Genomic DNA, 21,913 nt, shown 5'->3' with positions numbered 1-21,913 from the left:
ATAGAACAATAGTTATAGTTTACAAATTTCCTATAATATACATAGACAGGTATAACTTGTACAAACTATCCATCGTTCCAAATGAAAAACAACTAGCCCTTATTCCTCCCTTTCCTTATATAGCAACAAACGAAAAAGCATTCGTGTACATAGAGGCTGAATGCCCGAAGTATAGCAGGATATTATATCTCTGTGACCAAAAAATAAGTCATCAAATTCGTACAGAACCAGACTGCATTCAAGAGCTTATTACCAACCAAAATCTTAAGGAAACCTGCCACTTCACGAAGGTTATGTTGTCTGCTGTAGCAATAGATAAACTGGATGATCAACACTATGTTATTTCATTACCTAAGCCGGAGAAAGTACAGTTAGCCTGTGAGAGAAAAGAATTCAATATACTACAAGGAAGCTATTTGGCCACTATTCCCATGAACTGCCTGTTGCGAACTAAAGAATTCACCGTTATCAACGAAAATGATGAGATAAAAGGCCAGCCGCTGAAGCTATCAAGGATCCCATACAACCAAATTAACCAAACGACTACCTATACCCATACCGGTTCCAAGATGATTAGTCTAGATGATCTTCACAGCATCCAAGATAAATTGTTACTAGAAACCCCTATACAGATTGACAAGACACAATCAATTGTTTTATACCATACAACGATACCATTTTATATCTTAATTTTATGTGTATCAGTAGTTATCGTTGTATTAGTAAGCCGGAAATATAGATGTTGGCCCTTAAAATCAGAAAATGAAGAGAAGCAGCAAACGCCTAAGACACCAGTATATGAAGATATGGATAAAGGCATCAAGAGACGAGATGAACTTCCAGCAACATTTTCTCTGAAGCTGACAAAATAGTTGCTGTTCTGCGGGTGGAGGTGTTAAGTACGGAACCGTACTATCTATCATACAGTACCCTAAGCTCATCCATGAAAATGCCGAGCATGCATTTAATATCCATATTCAATAAACAACGGAAAACCGATGCAGCCCATGTCGCAACGTCCGTCCAGCCACGAGCCGCCGACGCAGCGATTTCGTCATATTTTAAATTTAATTTCATTATTAATTTTTATACAAAATTTTGTCATTCCTAATTCTCGCATCGAATAGGTTTCACCTCTCTTAATTGTAATTTTATTTTAATTAATTAAAGTATTTTTTAAGTCATTTTGGTTTTTTTTCGATCCATCGGCTGCAGTAAACGTAATTAGTGAAATAATAAAAAATAAAAAACAAAATACAAATAAAAAGCAAACAAAAATAAGTAATCGCTATGTTAATTCCTATATGTAAATTTGATTTTGTGTAATTGATACTCAATCTCTTACTTCTAAGATTAATTGTGTAAATAGTTAAAATAATTAAAATCATTAAATTGTATTTGACAGATTTTTTTTAAAGTGATTTCCACTTCTGATTCTAACATCAAAAGTGGGATAAAGGAATTAATTAAAGACATTTATTCGTTAATGAATTTTTCTATCTACCGTCATTTTTACGGTTTAAACTTTTTAAAGATTACTTAATTTTGATTTGCTTTTATTTGTTTGTTGTTTGTAATGAGTGGTAAGGAATCGCGTTGCTGTGATCGGCAGCACACTCGAGGCAGAGAGAGAGTTCATTGGACATGTTCGTTTAACAAAGCTTGGATTCCAACAGGTTTTGGTGGAACTTAGTCCTCTTCTACCAATAGTTAAACGAAATACAGGCAATTAACTCAAAGTAACACTGTTCCCTTACTTTGACCTGTCTTTTGCTTTTTAACATTATGTATTTGATGTCTACTTGTAAATATCTGTTTTTATTTAAACTTTTACTATAAAAAGTGACTGATGATAGCTTTGTTTGTCTCTCTATTGTAGATTTTAGCAGCATTAAATCTTTATGCAAACGAATCATATCAACGGAATGTGGGTGCATCATTTCTACTGAATACGTCGCAACCAACATTCAATAAACGTTTACATGAGGTAACTGTGCACTCAAAACCAGCGAAATCCTTAGGAAGTCATAGATCAAGAGATCAAGTTGATCTATGTAGGAAGTACATAAAGTTTCCTAAGACACAGCATGAAAGGGAAATAATTATGGGTACACATGTGGCTTTAATTCGTCCTAAAGAGCATGAGGAGACTTATTTTAATACAAATAATTACCATTCCTTAAATGTTTTACTAGTAAGTATATTATAATTATCATGGTAAAGTATAGCAATACATAGTATTAAAATAAAATATTCTTCCAGTAGTGACTTTGTACCTGCACAGTGTGATAGATAGAACTTTGTTTTGATATCAGATTTGTGATGCTAAGCAGACTATCCTCCATGTTGATGGATCATTTGGTGTGCATATCATGATTCATATGTTTGGAATTAGTGAGCAGTAAAAGCATTTCTAGAAGGACTAGAAAGAAATGGAGAGCACTGTTGGCTGTTAGGTATGCATATTGCATATGCAACTTGTATAATAGGATACAGCTTAAATAAAGACCATCATTTTGATAGAAAAAAAAATATATTATGCACAGACAGTAATTTATCTCACAGTACTATGTTAGTAGTCTACTACCAAATGCCATTTACTTGATTCTTCTGGCTTTTTTGGTACTAATAGTATTGGACTGGACCATTCACTTGACGATTCCTCTATTATCATCATATGATATATGTCATCTTTTAACATTTGTTTTATTTGTTTGTCTATTTCTGGTTTAAATGACTGAGGTATACGATATGGTTTTACATAAATTGGACTAACGTTTGGTTAAAGTGTTATAGATTGTTCGTATACATTTGTTGTATTAAGTTTATCTCCCGGTAAAAAGAAAACGTCTGAATATTTAGAACAAATAACTTCAATCGCTTGCTTCTCTTCAATATTTAAGTGGTTTAATTTTAGAAATGAAAGCAAAGTCTCAGCTCAAGTTACATTAGATTTTGATTCCGAAAATGAAAAAGTGTTATAATCACTTAAAAGCTTACTTTCTGGAACAAAATTATCTAGCTTAACTTCTTCTTCCCTAATATTTAGTATCCTAACCGGTATTCTACCATCTTTGGGCTTCACGATAGTTCCTGCTAAAAACACATCATCATACAACTCTCTCGCGCTTACAATACAATCAACTTTCACGTCTCACTCACTACTCACTACGAGGTGGTAAAACAAGATTATTGCTGAAGTCTGGTTTGTCTAAAAGAGGTAAATTAACTAAGTTATTATTGTAATTAATAGTTAAAATATTACAAGATAAATCAATGTTACAGTAATGTTTTGAGAGAAAATCCAATCCTATGATTCCACTAACTGTTACCGGCAACTTTTCAAATATATGAAATTTATGTAACAATTCGTCATTATAAGCGACACTTGTCCTCCTATGCCATTAATTATAATATTATCACTAGATATAGGAATATACTTTGGTACCTAATCTCTTTTAATAACAGATATTGAAGCTCCAGTATCTATTAAGAAACGTAAAATGATACAAATTTACATTTGCTATTGAAGGTTAAAATAAGCTGTTTAAGATCGAAAAAACTGCTTATTTAAGTCTAGTGGGTTTTCAACATAGGAATGTTGTGACATATTACCATTTTTATTTTACACGCCAGTTACTGTTACGACGATTGTTATTATTAAACCTACCACTGTAAAATCTACCTCGATTATTATTTTGAAAAGGTCTCACAGAACTACGAGGATAGTAATTGTTACTGTAAAAAGTTCCACGATGACTTTGTCCTCTAGCTATCGAGCAAGGCCTGTACTTACCTCGAGCTCTGCGTGTAAATTGCATGACATCCGCTGACCTGCTTGAACTTGACGGAGTTGACATGTCTTCATCCTTGGCCACCTGTATCACGTCCTTGAGGCTTTTGCAGTTCCGCGCAGCTACGATGGTACTCAATCTGGAATCCTTAAGCCCATCTGAAATTTTTTTAATCGCCATCTTAATACAGCGAATGTACTCGCATCGCCTTCAGCCTGAGATGTAGTAAGATCAGTAAAAAGTTTTTCTAGTTCAGAACCCTGATTTGTACGCTGAAGTCTTTTTTTTTTAGGACTGGTAGCGGTAAAAGATTTTTTAACTTATAAATGCTTTATCAAATCCTGAATAAGTCCGTCAACGGTATCGTAACCAGCTGACAAACGCAACTTTGCGTTTTCGGAAAGTCGACCTCTTAAAACAAATTTAATTAAACATTTTTTTTCCGTAACATCTAACATTTCCGCATACATATCCACGGCATCAATCAACCGTTTCGTGGTCTCCTCTTTACCATCCATAAGGGGTATCAAACTACAAGCAGTTCGTATATCGAAATCCATTTTGGTTTCAAAGGTTTCACTCGAGCTCTTTATACACAACTGGGATATTTCTAAAAATAATTGATACATTTTATCATAAATCGCAAACAACGATGTAACTACGCTTGATTTTTTTTCTTTTGATTTAGATAACGTTACATGCGCTTTGTTATACAAAATTTCAGCTTCTTTAAATTTATTCGAAGCGATAGTACCAACATATCTACTCTGACCCTTCTTTATCAAATATTTTCTTATTACCAATAACTCATCATATATCTGGGTAAAATTTTCAGCCATAAGTATATATAACTACAATGAATAATTATTTAACACAAAGTACATCATAAAAGTATTTATAGCATTGTCGAACTTCGACCCGATTGTTTCATTAACGGGTGACAAATGCAGAACAAATATTCCAAACATGACCATATTCGTCGAGAGCTATCATGTTCGGTGAGTCATTGAGCCCGATTTATGCATGTATTCTTTATAAACGTAATGAATAAAACTCATTGACATTCTACACAGTATGAATTCGTATGCTATTTTTAGATTAAATCTTTTACATTTTTTTAGATTAAAAACATTTTACATTTTTTTTATATAAACCAAAAGATATTAAAATAGTAAATTACTTACAACATAGGTATTAAAGTCTCTAAATTGTCTCTTCACTAAAATTTAATGAAATAATTATTTTAAGCGTCTAATTATTTTTAATAACGACAAGGCACTCGCAAATTTTACGATACACACGCACATTTTTAGATACGACTTACGAAGCACTATTTTGTTTACGCACTTTTCACTAGTCGCTATGCGATTTAGTCAAAAAAAAAATTCACCTCACCTTACACTTGTTCTTCCCTGGGTGATGCCACTTTGGTAAAGTAAGTCGAAGCCTCCCTACGTCGCAGATAACGCCGGTTCATTTGCCTCTCCATCCATTCGTTGTGCATTTTCTTATAATAACGGCAAAACGCATAGCCCGTTGCTGCTAATAAGAGAACGACTATAATTGTTAGCAATAGTTCGTTGTGCTAACAGTGGCGTAGCTGGTTTCAGCAGATGCACTATTTTTCCCGTCTCCAGCGACTGTCTGCGCGATGATTGTTTCCTCTTTTGAATAAGTCTTACCCATATTGTATTTTTTTTGTAGACACACAGACCGCGGTTATTTTTATAATTTTATTTTAATACGGCTATATTGAAATATGTGCGCGCGCCCCGTATTTGTCAAAGAGTTTCTCAGAAAAACAAGCGCGTGCCGGGCAGGGCGCCATGTAGTGTCGGAGGTACGAGGGGCAAGTGAAACGAATGACGTTCGATATTAGACTGTCTCTATTGTATTAGAATACGATTTTATATACTATTACAACACTACAAATTATTAATTATATTACTTTAATAACTAACATCAAGAGGCAGGCGCACACCAGGCATACCGTCCACCGTTATCGTACCAATTATTACAAGCCCTCTTTCTTCTGCATGAGTAAGAGGAATGAGTTGGTTAGCCCCTCCACCGGTTGCCGAGGTATTCCTTCTAGAGTCTGCAGCTTTAGATTTCGTTTTCGCCTTGAACTCTATCCAATACTGGATGGTAAAAAATAAGATATTTTGATGCATGACAAAAACAGCAACATCTTAAAAAGGTGCATAAGTATCCAGTTGGGTAAAAACTCACTGGCGTCACTCCGGCTTTTCAGTTTTCGACCGACCGGGCTGTTTTAAGGACGTGTAGGTACTACCTATTTTTGTTGAGAAAAAAAAAATGGATTCTGATTCCGAAGAAGAAACATTAATTCTTACAGCGGCTACTCTTGGTTGCCATATACTCACCAGAAAAACAAAAAAGAAAGCAATGGATGAAAGAATGGCTTAAAAAAAGAAATCAATTCACTAATCTCAATTTGTTAAATGAGTTATCGCTACCAAGTGACTGGCGAAACTATTAAAGGATGGACGAAAAGACATATTTCAAGCTTTTATAACTTGTAACTCCATTTATTGCTAAACAAGATACTAATATGAGAGAAGCTATTAGCCCCCATGAGAGATTGACTGCCAGTCTTCTAGAATCAATAGTCTACATCAACAGTTTTTATTATTAGTTGTACCTCATCTATAATAAGAATGATAGGTTGATTGGTCTGAACAAACAGATAGACAGACAAAATTGCAAAAAATGTTATTTTGGTATATGTACCGTGTATACATCTATACGCATTAGCTGAAAAGCGGTTGTTTTGGTATTACAAGAGGACACTCAATTTTTTTTTTTATTTATTATTATTTTTTTTTTTATTTGTATAGATAGGCTTAAGTTGATAGCATCCTGAATTTCTTAGTTTATTATTTTGTTATTTCATTTTAGCTTTGATTGTTACAGTGTTATTTGGTAATTTAAGGGAAACCTCTTATTGGCAATACTACATAGCATATACATAGCTGGAAGGTACATTGTTTGTAAAACTGTTGGTTTTCTAAATAAAGAATTAAAAAAAAAATTAAAAAAATTAATGCCATTTATTATAAATGTATTTATTTCTAAGTATTATTTATATGTATTTATTAAAAAAAAAGTACCTATATCAGCCGGCTGTTACTTAAAACAAACATTACATTGCTTACTTTAGGAAGAGACGACCATGTGTATATGTTATAAATATTAAATAAAAAATAAAAATAGTAGGTGTGTCGCTAATGGCTACTGCTAGTGAATTAGAACCACCTTCATATAAAGAGACCATGTCTAATCCTGATGCCACCGAGTGGTATAAGGCTATGGAAGATGAGTATAACTCTTTAATGTCAAATAAAGTGTGGAAGTTGGTTGACAGGCCAAAGGATTCCAATATTCTCAAACAATTTTTGACAGAAACTTTACCTGATGTAAAGGTGCGCATCACTGTGTATAATAATAACCAGAGTGTTGGCAACAACATAAAAATTAAATGAATACTTGCAATACCTCGAGCTGTCTAGTTCCCTTTCTTTCCTTTGAATTAATGTATTCTACTGTGTGTTTGATTTTGTACCAATTTTTCCTTATAATTCCTAATAATTAAAACTCAGTGAAACAGTGTGTTAAAATTTCTTTTATTCTTTTCTTCCCGCCTATCAATGCAATATTCAGTCCACTCAATTGCTCTCCCATCACGTTTTTTATGGTTTCATCACAGAGTGCTCGTAAGATTATTGAAAATAAAAATATCAGTAGTAAAAGAACAAAACACATTGATGTGCGCTATCACTTTATTAAGGACTTAGTTCAGAGAGGTTTTATGACTGTTAAATACCTTTGTACAGAGAAGATGATTGCAGATGTACTAACCAAGTGTTTAAGTTCAAATAAGCATTGTATGTTCAGGCATCGCTGCCTTTCCTAGATGTACGAGTGAAAGTGAAACCTAATGGGTCCTTGTCTCGCTGTGTATACCGCAAACTGACACACGCCGATAGGTACCTGCACGCGTCGTCACACCACCATCCTCGTCACTTACAGTCCGTTGTAACCTCATTAAAGAACAGAGCTCAGGATCTCTGTGACCCTGAACATTTCGAGCAGGAGCTGGACCATGTTCAGGAGGTACTTGCGAACAACGGAAATCAAGTGAATAAACAAACCAGGCAACCGACAAAAAGACGCAAACATCCGGAAGTTAAACGACAACCGGCCTACATGCCCTATGCGAGAGGAGTGACAGATAAGATCGGCGGTCTATTGAAGAAATATTCAATATCCACTGTCCTTACGCCGGGGGCAAAGGTTACCAATATAGTGGGCACACCGAAGGATGTTTTGCCGTTACAAACACCAGGTGTCTATAAGATAAACTGCAGCTGCGGCAGTTCTTACATAGGCCAGACTAAGCGGAAGATAGCTGAAAGGGTCAAAGAATATATCGCCGCTGTAAAAACCGACAAACAAATAAATCAGCCATAGCCGAAGATATATTACAACCGGACAATAATCACTGGATCGAATTTCATCGCACGGAAATCCTCTCCACAGATCGCCACTTTTATTCAAGAGTAGTGCGAGAAGCAACTGAAATTAAGAAACATAAAACATTCATTCGCGAAGATGGATTCAAACTACCCGCGACATGGAACCCAGTGATTAAAATTACACAACCTCGTTTTAGTTCGCATTCGGTTAAATATCAGAATAGGCACCTTCCGGTTGACTAACAGAATAGGGACGTAATAAGTGTTGTGTGCCGCGGTACAACTGACAATAATCACGAGTTGAGGGTGGATGAAGAAACATCTACCTTGACGGCGGAGTCTTGACATCGCTGAATCAGTCTGCCTGCGACCACGGCTGGTGTAACCTGGCCGAAACGTCAGGCCCCAAGATAATATCATCATCATTACAGCTTATACAGTCCACTGCTGGACATAGGCCTCCACAAGTTTACAAGGAGGAGGTTACAAAGGATTAATTTATTAAAATGTCGATCGGAAAGTTATCGGAGTTCAACATAACATCGGGAAATTGGTCGATGTACATTGAAAGAACAGAAATGTTTTTCAAAGTTAACGCGGTTAAAGAAGACTTATGGCTACCCACTTTAATTGCGGCGATGGGCGATGAAACGTACGAGTTACTAAGTAATTTGACGAGTCCCGAAAAACCGAGCACCAAGACTTACGCAGCGGTGGTGAAGCTGATGGGTGACCACTTACAGCCGAAACCATCTTTTATGGCAGAGCGATTTCGATTCCGCCAAAGAAGGCAAAATGCGGGTGAATCAGTTTTGCAATATATTTCGGAACTAAAAAAAATGTCAAGATTTTGTGACTTTGGGACGGTATTAGAAGAAAATATGCGGGATCAGCTGGTATGTGGTCTTCGAAGTGAAGCTACTAGACAACGTTTATTCGCCGAAGACAGCTTACAATACGCGAAGGCAGTCAAAATTGCCTCAGCCATGGAAGCGGCGGAAAGGGATGCCGCAGCAGTGGAGCAGACAAGCGGCAGTGGCAGTGTGAGCAGCGAGGGCGTGGCGGATTCCGTGCATGCGGTGCAGGTGGCCACGCGGAATAGCCGAGGCGGACGTGGCCGGGGCGGCCTACGGGGCTCATCGGCGGTGCGACGAGAGAAAGAAATAAACAGTAATTGTGCGGCTTGTGGATCTACGGATCATATAAGTGTTGGGTGTCGGTACAACCGGTTCATCTGTAGTAGATGTGGACAGAGGGGACATTTACGTCGTGTATGCCCGGTACGGTCAGGTGGCATCTCTCGGCGAGAAGGGCTTCCAAACAATAGCATGGTTGCTGGCTTCGCGGACGACAGAGTGCACCGATCGGAGCTGCTAGGGGTGGACGAACCTCCTTTATCGGACGACGAGGTCGAGCCGGTCGTAGAAGATCTACATCAACTTAGTCTTAACAGTTACAGGCCGGTGAGTTTAAAAATATGTATAGATGGTATCGTTTTACCTATGGAAATAGATACTGGATCATTAGTATCATGTATTAGTAAGAATACTTATGATAAATATTTTAAAAGTAGGTATTTAGAGAAATCAAATATGTTATTTAAATTTTATGATGGTTCTACGATTAGACCCCTAGGGGTGATCAAGCCACTCGTCAAATATAAAAAAATAAGTAAAATTGTAGAATTATTTGTAATTGAGGGTGGCACCACTTCGTTATTGGGAAGACAGTGGCTTTCGGAATTTTACATAAAAATACCATTATATAAACACGTAGAAAATATGAATGTAATCAATGGGGAAAATAATTTTAATCATTCTATTAATGTATTACTCGACAGATTTAAGGAGTTATTCTCGGAGGGACTGGGACGGTTCACGGGCGGTAAGGCTCAGCTGCGGGTGCGCGAGGGGGCGACGCCGGTATTTTGCCGCGCGCGGCCCGTGCCGTACGCGCTGCGCGAGCGGGTCGAGGCGGAGCTGGCGGGCATGCTGCGCGCGGGCGTCATCGAGCCCGTTGACAGCGCGGACTGGGCTACCCCACTGGTACCGGTACGTAAGGCGGATGGTGGACTCCGTATATGTGCTGATTATAAAGTTACTTTAAATCCGTTTCTGTTGGTCGATAAATATCCGTTACCGCGAATTAATGACTTGCTTGTGAAATTAAATGGTGCTAAAATATTTACGAAAATTGATCTTTCACAAGCCTATAATCAAATAGAGTTACATGACCCCGATAATTTGACAGTTATTAACACTCACAAAGGACTTTTCAAGTACAAACGATTAGTATATGGATTGTCTTCGAGTCCTGGAATATTTCAGCGAATTATGACTAATCTTTTGAACGATATTCCGGGAGTAGAAGTTTTTATTGATGATATAATAATCGGTTCTCCTGATACTCGCGAACATTTAATAACTTTAAAACGTGTTTTAGAGCGGTTACGAAATAACGGAATGAAACTTAAAAAAAGTAAATGCCTATTTATGACAAGTGAGGTTAAATATCTAGGTTTTATTATTTCAGCCGAGGGTATTAAAGTGGATCCGGAAAGGGTGGAGGGAATAGTAAATATACCTCGCCCGGTTAATATTACGGACTTAAGGGCCTTTCTAGGCACTATTAATTTTTACGCAAAATTTGTTAAAAATTTAAGTACTATATTAGCACCACTGTACCACTTACTGAGAAAGGGAGTAAATTGGATATGGAATGATGAGTGTGAAGTAGCATTCCGGACAATTAAGTCAATTTTAGTTGGTGCGGATGTTCTAGCGCACTACGATCCGGAAGCGCCTTTGTTTTTAACGTGCGACGCGAGCGCGCGAGGTATAGGCGGTGTGCTCACGCAAACTGACACGCGAGTCGCTCGCTCGGGCGAGTCGGCGCGGGAGCGGCCGGTCGTATACGTATCGCGAGCGTTAACGGCTGCCGAGAAACATTACTCTCAAATTGAACGTGAGGCTTTAGCAATAGTATTTTGCTTTGAAAAATTGCATCAGTACCTGTACGGCAGGCGCTTTACACTGCGTACCGACCATAAACCTTTGGTAACTATATTTGGGCCGAAACAAGGAATTCCGTCGATGGCTGCAAGTCGGTTACAACGGTGGGCTATTAAATTATCGGCATATACCTATGAGATTGAGTACGTTACATCAAAACAAAACGGCGCTGATGGTTTATCTCGATTGCCAGCAAGCTTTAAAAATAAAAATAAAAATATTTTTAAAATTCCGGAACAATCTCACTTACACTTTGCACATAATGCTTTATTATTAGATTACAATGAAATTAAAAAACAGACTTGCCGGGACCCACTACTGGGTCGTGTTCTCACTTATATTCGTGACGAGTGGCCTCCACATAATGAAATGCTGCCTCTCAACCCTTACTTTAATCGTAAAAAAGAGTTGTATGAGGAGTTAGGTTGCGTGATGTGGGGCCACAGAATAGTGATACCGGAATCCTGCAGGGACAAGGTTTTAACTGACTTGCATGAGGCTCATATGGGGATAGTTAAAACGAAATCTTTTGCAAGGAGCTACGTATGGTGGCCGGGCATTGACGAAGCAATCGAGAAAACGTGCCGCGACTGTAGCGTGTGTGTCACGGAGAGTGAAGCGCCACCGCGGCATATGCCATGCCCATGGCCATGGCCGAATAAACCTTGGGCTCGCGTACACATCGACTTCCTGGGTCCTCTTGCGGGTCGAATGTATTTAGTGTTGGTGGATGCGAGAACTAAATGGATAGAAGTTTGTCAGGTACCTAGCACAGCAGCTAGTCACGCAATTAAAATGTTGAGTGGCATTTTTGCTCGTTTCGGTTTACCTAAACAAATAGTATCGGATAACGGCCCACCTTTCTCTAGCAATGAATTTTCAGCATTTGTCAATACGAATGGTATTCAACATTTATTTTCGGCACCATACCATCCGGCTGTGCTGTGTGGCTACGGCACTAAAGAATTTAGCCACCCCCTCTCTTCCCGTGGGTGTCGTAAGAGGCGACTAAGGGATAACAAGGTTCCACAACCACCTTTGGAACTTAAGAAGCCGACCGATGGCGGGATAACCATCCAACTGCTGGCTTTGAAATACACAGGCCGAAGACGGGCAGCAGCGTCTTCGGTGCGACAAAGCCAGTACTGCGGTCACCAACCCGCCTGCCCAGCGTGGTGACTATGGGCAAAACACATGAGTTCACGTTATCTGTGGCGTAAACTTGTGGAGGCCTATGTCCAGCAGTGGACTGTATAGGCTGTAATGATGACCATCCGGCATCAAATGGCGCGGCAGAAAATGCCGTTCATACAATTAAAAGGACTATTAAGAAAGCTATTAGACAAAATTTAGATATTAACTTATTTTTGAATAGTTTTTTACTTTATTATAGGAATACGGAACATTGTACAACAGGCGAAACGCCAGCGTCACTTATGTTCAGCCGCCGTTTACGTACTAAATTTGACGCTATGAGGCCTAATAGGGAGCTTAAAGTTAGAAACTCTCAAGAACATCAACAAAAGTACAGTACTCATGAGTCGCGCCTATTGTACCCAGGGGACGATGTATGGCTACGTCAATATAGGGGGAACGATAAATGGGTGTCGGGGAAGGTAGTGGATAAAATGGGGACAACAGATTATAGGGTGGTAGATGCAGCAGGACGCGAAACGCACAGACATATTGACCAACTGAAACAGCGTAAACGGAGTTCACTAATCTGTCCTTCTAGCCCAGCGAGTGTCGGCGGGGAGACGGGAGCGACAAGCACCGAGCCTGAAACGCATGACACAAACAACCCCGGGGACGATGCGCACGCATTAGCCCACAGCCCGACTCGCGAACGTGAGAAAATTGAGGAATGCGTGGAATCAATCCCAACTAACACACAGCAACCCTCGCCTCCCATTGAACCGCCTCGGTCTCGTCCCATACGTAGATGTAGGATGAAATAATATCATCTTTCGACATATAGTTGTTTCTTTATTGTTATTTTGATTTTATTTTTTGTTGTTGTTTAATTAATAGAATAACTAGGGTTTAACATTTAAATAAGCTGTTAATTGTACCAAAATAGATTGTTGTAGGTAATAGTTCATAGCTGTTGTGTGTATGTACTTATGTAAGGTTATGTAAATGCTGTATATTTGTAAATCGTTTTTTTTTTTTTAATGTATGTCTTAAATAAGGGTGGAGGTGTAATATAACGGTCGATCGACGCATCGATTGTCGCGCTCGATGACCGCGTCAGTCGTGAATAAACGGTGTCACTGACAACTCGCTGTCCTTTTATTTAAAACATTTCACTTACTACTATCACAACCAACTTTAAAAGAAAGACAGGACACACTTGATGTTTGCTTCCTATTCGATATTGTTCGGGGCGGAGTAGATTGCTCGTTACATGAAGCGGCATTCTGCGCTCCCAGGCATCGAACACGTCACAGTCCGCTGTTACATGTGCCTCAACCCCGCATTAGCTACGGATCAAACACTGTCATTCTGGGTTGCCCCGAACATATAATGCAAAGTTTAGCCAGGTCGACTCGGTTCACTTAAGCAAGTTATCTTTTAAGAAAAAGGAGACAGATATCATCAAAAAATATCACAAATTTTAACCGCCACAAACATGTACTGCGCATGGTCTCGTCTGTGTCATTTTTAGTGTCGAGATAAAAAGGAATTTCACTTTCGCAAGCGTGTGGAGTCGCCCGTGCATCGGGTGATACATTCGCGATCTGATGAGTCAACAGATGTCAGCACTCACGAGGCTAGTTGCATAATTGTTAGATATTATTAATAATAATACTAAAGAATTAATAAACGCTTCATACTCAACGGATCATTTAGTAGGATTTTCTTCTGTGTTGGGGGTCCGGAAAGACACACAGTACGTAAACACAACGCCCAGACCTTGACTAACATCCATATGGGCGACACAAATATCTGTTGTGAGCGGGAATCGAACCGGCGACCGCCAGCGCAAAAGCCAGTGCTATTACCGCTGCGCCAACGCGTCGTCGATTCTTTCGCGTCGCGATTTCGATCATGACTGAGGAAAATGAAATTGTGAGTAAGTTTTGGTATATTTGCAAAATATTCAGCTCTGATGACCAAAAAACAGCAGAAGAATGTGCTACTGGAGATAAGTAGTACCACATACTGATGAAGTCTATTTCTGACCGGGATATATCTACTGAAAATATGATTGGTTTTGGTGCAGATGGTTGCAACGTGATGATGGGTGGGAATAACTCTGTGGCGAGCTGACTCAAGGAAAATTTGTCAGGTATATTTGTAATAAAATGTGTTAGCAACTCTGCACACCTTTGCGCATCCGAAACCACCAAATTATAAGCCGTCCGCTCACTGCTCTGCCAGAGCCGTCTTTTGATGACAGGCCCTTGTCTGCCCTCAGACGTTTTCAGCTTGAACAAGCTTTTTCTCAACGCTTTTGGACACTGTGGACCAGATCCTATCTCCATACCCTTCAGACCCACTCCAAATGGCTTTCCCCTTCCTCACCTCCTCAAGTCGGCGAACTTGTACTCATCAAGAAAGATAACCTGCCCCCGCTCCAATGGAAACTGGGAAGAATTACTCACACAATACCTGGCAAGGATGGAGTGATCCGAGTTGTGGATCTGAACACAGCCCTCACACCTACCTACGTACAACAATAAAATTATATATCTACTTGCAGTGCTTAAATTTAGAATTTTAACTTTGTATTATATTCATTAGTGTACATTTTCATAATTTTTAATAATTTAAAAATATTTCATCACTTTATATAGTGATTTATTATTAAAAGCCTCAGGTTGATTGTATTATATTCATTTAGTGTTCATTTTTTGACTAGCCCGTTGACGTAGTTCGTAGTGACCTTGCTTTCTGCTCCGAGGGTTGTGGGTTCGATTCTCACCCCGAATCTGGGTGTAATATAAATATTTATTTATGTTTTATATATGTATTATTTATAAGTATGTTTATCGAAAAAAAAATGTAGCTGTACCAGTCGGCTGTTACCTATAAGTTATAGGTAGTAGTACGTTTAGGTAGTAGTTATAGGCTATAACACAAGCATTAAATTGCTTACTTTAGGAACAGACGACCGTGTGTGTATTGTGTAGATATTCATTTATTTTCATAAATTAAAATAATTTAAAATATTTGTTACATTGTATAGTGATTTATTGTTACAACATTTCAGGTTGACTTCCCCTGTCTTTCAAAATAACCGATATAAAAGAGCTTAAAAAGAAGCGAGGCAGTGTAACGGAACGTTACATGACTTCATGTTTATTTATAATAAAAATTTTGCATTATTGATTTACATCCATATATAAAAAATATATAGTAATAAATATAATTTTTTGTTTTGTCATTATTATTTTAAAGCGTATAAAAAAAAACAACTGGTTTAAATATTTAATGAACAAATTTACAAGGAAAAGTTAAAGCGAACGTTCGATTTGTTTTCAATATAGATAATTTGATAACGGGTTCCCTCGAGCGTTGCCGAGGCGGCATGCCATCGGTCATGTCATTCGGCGTTAGACTGCGAGGTAGTTGATAATACGTAATGAACTTTGAACTACGAGAATATTGATTTGCCTATTTCTTTTGTAAAACACGTTAATAAGATTAATCTGGATCCTGATTCAATAATAATATAATCAGCACAATAATCAATTTGAAATACACTGGAGAAATCCCCGTCTTAGGGTAAGTTTTACTATCACAACTATTTGTTTTAAAAACCTTTTTATTACTACATTATTATATATGTAAACATACTGTTCAGCTCGTGTGAGCTTTAAATAATAATTATCCTTAAGATTATTTGACTTAATAGATATAATTTAAATAGTTAATATACATATATTTTTATTTGTCTACCTTCAAAGCTTTCATACCGCAGTAAGAAAAATGTTTTGTAATTAGATTTGATGGGTTGTTGTAACCGTTTTTATTTATTTGTTAAATGTAATTTAAGTTCTGTCGCCCTTCCACGACAATTCCGCTACCACGGTAGGTGGCAGACGCTCCTCTTGGGGCATCGTGGAAGGGCCTCCGGACAATGATAAAGATTAGTGGACTAAGGCGGGAAAACATAAACATTCCAGGGACCCTGCTCCTCCTTCCTTGTTCCACGGTTGCCAGGGGAGTAGTCAATCCCTTGAGTGGCAGAATCATTTATTTAAGGCTATTATACCACGTCCCTTACTAAATTTGTTTCTCATTGCGACAGCAGTTACAAAGGTAGATTTACTTCTTTTGATACCGATTTAGATCTACTACAGGATTCTGAATTAACCCCTTGTCAGGTAATGAAGTTGCGTGTTGAAAAATTGGAGAATTTAAATGACGATTTTAATAACATTCAACAACAATTAGAATGCTTATGTGATAATATTGAAGCCTTTAAGAATTTTAGTATAAAGTCTCAGCTATGTTGCTGTTTGTTTTTACTTTTTTATCGTGTAATATAAGATTTTCTTTGTTAACAGGTGACTAATAGCACTGTAGTATGTCACCCTTGCTGGACTCTAGCTCTCAACCATTCACGCCACTCCACAACGACTAATGATGATCAACCTTCTACTAGTGGTGGTCACTGTCGTCGTGTTTGTGTTAGCTGTGGCTGCTCTTTGCTAAGAAAAAGATCTCGCAGGCCACGTACTGACATAGAACTTGAAGCACGCATACAAAATATAATGGCCAAAAACTGTCTTGTTCTAAGAAGACATGCTCAGTAGTAACTATAAGGTAAAGGTAATGATGACGGTCAGTCAACTATGTTAATAGTAAAAAAGTCAGTAACTTTATTTCTGTCCTCATAATGCATAAATAACCTTAGTATTTTATATATATTTTAAGCTAATTAAAAACCTGTTAATATATGTGAACTTTATTTCAGCGGCGCGGATCAGATGAAATCTGCCACCCCTGCTGGCAGAGAAATGATAGATTGTCAACTCGTAGTCTTGAGCCACCTCAACAAGAAGCATAAACTGTTATTCTACCGAACATAAAAAAAGTAGCAGATACCCAAAAACATTGTTTTTTTTCCAGACTGTAAAACTCTTTGGAAAGATTAGTAGTTCTTAATTTGTTGAGGGTAAAGCTATTTACAGATTTTAAGTTTTATGTTCCAGCAAATTGTAGAATTTGTAGTTACCATTTGCAAAATGATCATTGATAGCAATTAGGTGATATACAACAACCCATACAAAGTTTTACTGTTGAGCAAATTGAATATTTTGCATCATTTATAAATGAAAGAGTCACTATAGACTTTACGAATTTTGAAGATATGTCGGATGAATGTCGATGTCGAAGATGGTGTCGGTCGGTTTTTGGATAGGATTAACAAAAACTTAATTTAGAGAACTTATTTCTGATCTGCCTAGCTTAAGGAACATGCAGAAGGGTACAATAGCTCTTGACGCATACTTAGTTAAACTCAGAACAGGTGACAGTGATGAAAGAATTTCCACATTGTTAATATTTCCCGAACAACATTAATGCGTTATATGCAGGGCCGTCTTTACCCGGGGGTTCAAGGGGTGCAGCGCATCCAGGCGCGTGGTCCTAGGGGGCGCTGAATGCTAGAAATTAGAAATTTTACTGACCTCTAAACTCATTAAATGTCAATGTCATTGCACCGTCTCGTACACTTTGTTAAATCAAATGCACGTAGATAATAAAAATATAGGTACCAGAAATCAATTGTTTTATAAAATAAATACACTTAAGCCTTTCCCAGCCGTCACCGTAATATTCCGTTTTTAATGATAATGCCTGTGGCGCTTATCCCGTAATATTACCATCTATTTTTTCCATATCTATTTCTTAACTAGATATAAAAAAATCTGAAGAAATTTTATATTATTTACTAGCTGACCCCGCAAACGTTGTTTTGCCCTATACAGGGTGATTGGTGAATTACTATCAATATTTGAGGACGTGTTATTTGAGTATCATATATGACGAAAAAAAATTACATATAAAATAAATATTCATAAACTTCTAAGTAAAGTTAAATAACAGTTATCTCGCTAATTACGCGTCGTCTGGACGCCCTAGCTGCGCAGTCGTCACAAAGCAGGTGTGTAGGTATAGATACATTTAGTTATCGCGCGGTCGTTTACCTACGTCCAAACACCGCCAAGTGTTAACAGGGTAGCAGGCTACTTTTGATAAACCAGTATGATCCAATCCCCCTTCATACTTTAATTTTAGCTTAGGACAGGCAAAAATACCAAAATAAGATTAGGCCGACCCCTTCCCCTTGATAACTATTCACCTTGATAATTTGATAAATATTAATTTATTACGTAAGAATCTAAACGAAAAAATGAACACACGTTAATTACGTAGTACTATGATATGGGGATTGTATACGTTGCATTTCATTCTATATTTACTGAGTAAAAGTGTCAATGCAGCAACGGCGTAATGTTCTCTCGGATTTAGTTCTAATAATTATTTTTTGTAAAAGCGATCATTCCATATTCCCACATCGAAGTGGAATCATCGTTTATAGGTTTAATTGTTTTAATTAAAATATTAATAAAGTTAGTTTTAAAGTAATTTCGGTTTTTTTTCGATCTTCTGTCTGTCGCAAACGTAATTGGCGCAGTCGGTAGGATATTCGCGGGAGACTTCAAGACCATATCTCACATCGATAATCGCGTCGCGAGTCACCCGGGTGGCTATCAAGCACCGTTCCGGATATCCTGAATCTACGGACCTGCTGCAGACCAGAGGAAGAATCCGAAAATCGATTCACGGAGAAAACCAGAAATGCTGTATATGTAAGTACACTTGAACTATTCTCGTGTTGCTCCTTTAAATCTTAAACTTCAAGATTTATCATCCCAGAGCCTTTAGTTCGCGGGAGCCTGAATCGCGCCAGGCTCGCAGACAATTAGCAGATAATAATAGAGATATCGTAGAGCTAGATAATTTAGAATTAGAAAGTTTAGAATTAAATAATTTAATAATGACGCAATACAACCCAGACGAAATTTTCAAGGCCCTTCGTCTTGTCCCGGAATTTGACGGAAACCCTAACATTCTCACCCGGTTTATTAAAATTTGTGACTCCTTAGCTGCACAGTATCTTAGCAATACACCCGGTAGCGAGTTTTCAAATCTTTGTTTAATTAATGGAATTCTAAATAAAATAACTGGGACCGCTGCATGTACTATTAATTCTAATGGTATTCCCGAAAACTGGTTAGGCATAAGAACAGCCCTCATTAATAATTTCTCAGATCAGCGTGATGAAACCGCCTTATATAATGACCTCTCCATAGCAATTCAAGGCAACCGGACGCCACAAGAATTTTATAATCATTGCCAAACTTTATTTAGCACCATTATGACTTACGTGACTTTACATGAAACTATACCGACCACAATTCAGGCAAAACGACATCTTTACAAGAAAGTTACGATGCAGGCGTATGTACGTGGATTAAAAGAGCCGCTAGGTTCCCGCATACGATGCATGCGCCCAGACACGATAGAGAAAGCTCTTGAATTCGTTCAAGAGGAGTTGAACGTTATGTATTTACAACAACGTGACTCCCAAAAAGTTCAGGCAACCCCTAAAGTACCTTCTACATTACCCCCAATGGCTTTTACTCCTGCAAGACCGCATAATACCGCTATACCTAATTGGCCAGCTCCAATGAGTCAGCGCCCTATGGGACCCCCACCGCAACCTTTTAAATTCCCTATACCCGGACAGCATCAATCACGCATGCCAACTAACACACAGAGAATGTTCGCTGCACCTCCACCTAATTATAACCCCCGTAGTAACATCTTTAGACTACCACCCCGAAATAATCCACCTCAAGGTCCTCAACCTATGAGTGGTGTTCAACGTTTCACACCTAAAAATTTACCTTTAAATAATAATCCACAGCCATCGAATTATTTTAAACCGAGGGAAATGAATATCAATGAATGTGCGACATATGACGACTCGTATTACAGCTATTATCAACCGGAGTACAATTACTATACTGACTATTACAATACTGAGCTTGCCCCCGGATTTTCCTATGACTTTAATAATTTTGATATGACTTCTGACGATAATTCCTGTGACTCTCAAAAACAAATAGCCACCGTTGACCAAGACCAGCAGGATTTTCACGAGGTTTCGACATTACAAAAACCAAAATAGAGTTAAACCTTCAGACTCAAAGACAACTTCCATATATACAAATAACGAATCCTCCGTTAAAATTTTTAATAGATACCGGTGCTAATCAATCTTTCATCAGTCCCGAGGCTGTAGAAAGATACTTCGCGGACTATCCATTAAATTTCGATCCGTTCGAAGTAACAAACATACACGCGACCACTAGAAATGATTATTCGATTACTTTGCCATGTTTCACAGAATTTAATGACGTCAACAGTATCAAGTTATTTGTATATCGTTTTCATGACTACTTTGACGGGCTAATAGGTTTAGATTTGTTAAGCAATTGGGAAGCTCGCATAGACCTAAAAGAAGGAAAATTATTAACAAGAAACGCGTCAAACCCTATCAAAATGTATAATTCATGTAATGTAAATTTATACGAAGACATCATCCCCGCGGGAACTTCTAAAATTGTCCGTGTTCCCGTCAATATTATAGAAGGTGATGCTTTTATTAAAGAACAAGTGCTGTGTAACTGTATCATCCACGAATGCATTACTTCCGTAAAAAATAATCGTTGCTACTTAGAAATAGAAAATCCGACATCAAATGATATTATATTCTCGCTCGACCGGCCGGCCCACGCAGATTTATTTAACGCTGAGTGCACGAGTACTCAACAATTAACGACTCGAACACAAGACGTAATTTCACGCTTACGTACAGACCACCTAAACCCTGAGGAAAAGGCTAACCTCGTAGCTCTTTGTTCTCGTTACTCTGACGTATTTTATATTGATGGTGAAAGATTAACTTTCACAAATAAAATTAAACACCGAATTAGAACTACCGACGAAGTACCTGTACATGCCAAAAATTATCGTTATCCATTCGTACACCGACAGGAAGTTAAAACTCAGATAGAAAAAATGTTAGACCAGGGCATTATACGACCTTCTGAATCCGCCTGGAGCTCACCTATATGGGTTGTACCCAAAAAGGTAGATGCCTCCGGAAAACAAAAATGGCGCTTAGTAGTAGACTTTCGCAAGCTTAACGAAAAAACTTTAGACGATAAATACCCAATTCCCAATATTAATGACGTTCTTGACAAATTAGGAAAGTGTCAATATTTTACCACCCTTGACTTAGCAAGTGGATTTTACCAAGTCGAAATGGATCCCCAAGACATATCGAAAACCGCGTTTAATGTTGAGCATGGGCATTTCGAATTTCTTCGGATGCCTATGGGATTAAAAAATTCTCCTTCCACGTTTCAACGTGTGATGGATAACGTTCTCAGAGGCCTTCAGAATGAAATTTGCTTAGTATATTTAGATGATATTATAGTTTTCAGCACATCCCTTCAGGAACATATAATAAATTTAGAGAAAGTTTTTCAGAGACTTCGAGAGTCAAATTTTAAAATTCAAA

General features: G+C 38.0%; 1 protein-coding gene and 1 long non-coding RNA gene across 2 annotated transcripts; both read left to right on the top strand.

Moving 5' to 3' along the window:
* The first annotated feature begins 7,045 nt into the window (after positions 1-7,045).
* LOC123664651 lies at positions 7,046-8,288 on the top strand. Its single transcript, XM_045599169.1, has 2 exons — positions 7,046-7,240; positions 7,713-8,288. The coding sequence occupies exons 1-2, from the start codon at positions 7,046-7,048 to the stop codon at positions 8,286-8,288; spliced, it is 771 nt and encodes a 256-aa protein (XP_045455125.1).
* Positions 8,289-17,042: 8,754 nt separating this feature from the next.
* LOC123664594 lies at positions 17,043-17,368 on the top strand. The gene is made up of 2 exons (XR_006744856.1): positions 17,043-17,079; positions 17,231-17,368. It is a non-coding gene; the product is annotated as an uncharacterized LOC123664594 (long non-coding RNA).
* Positions 17,369-21,913: the final 4,545 nt, after the last annotated feature.

This window comes from Melitaea cinxia, chromosome 22, assembly GCF_905220565.1.
Source record: "Melitaea cinxia chromosome 22, ilMelCinx1.1, whole genome shotgun sequence".
Classification (NCBI taxonomy): domain Eukaryota; kingdom Metazoa; phylum Arthropoda; class Insecta; order Lepidoptera; family Nymphalidae; genus Melitaea; species Melitaea cinxia.
This window is presented reverse-complemented; position numbering and strand designations above follow the sequence as displayed.

Excerpts from the sequence above, each read along its gene's own strand:
- LOC123664651 (XM_045599169.1), top strand. The coding sequence starts at position 7,046 with ATGGCTACTGCTAGTGAATTAGAACCACCTTCATATAAAGAGACCATG. Across the intron at positions 7,241-7,712 it reads AAACTTTACCTGATGTAAAG|GCATCGCTGCCTTTCCTAGA; the intron begins GTGCGCATCACT and ends TTGTATGTTCAG.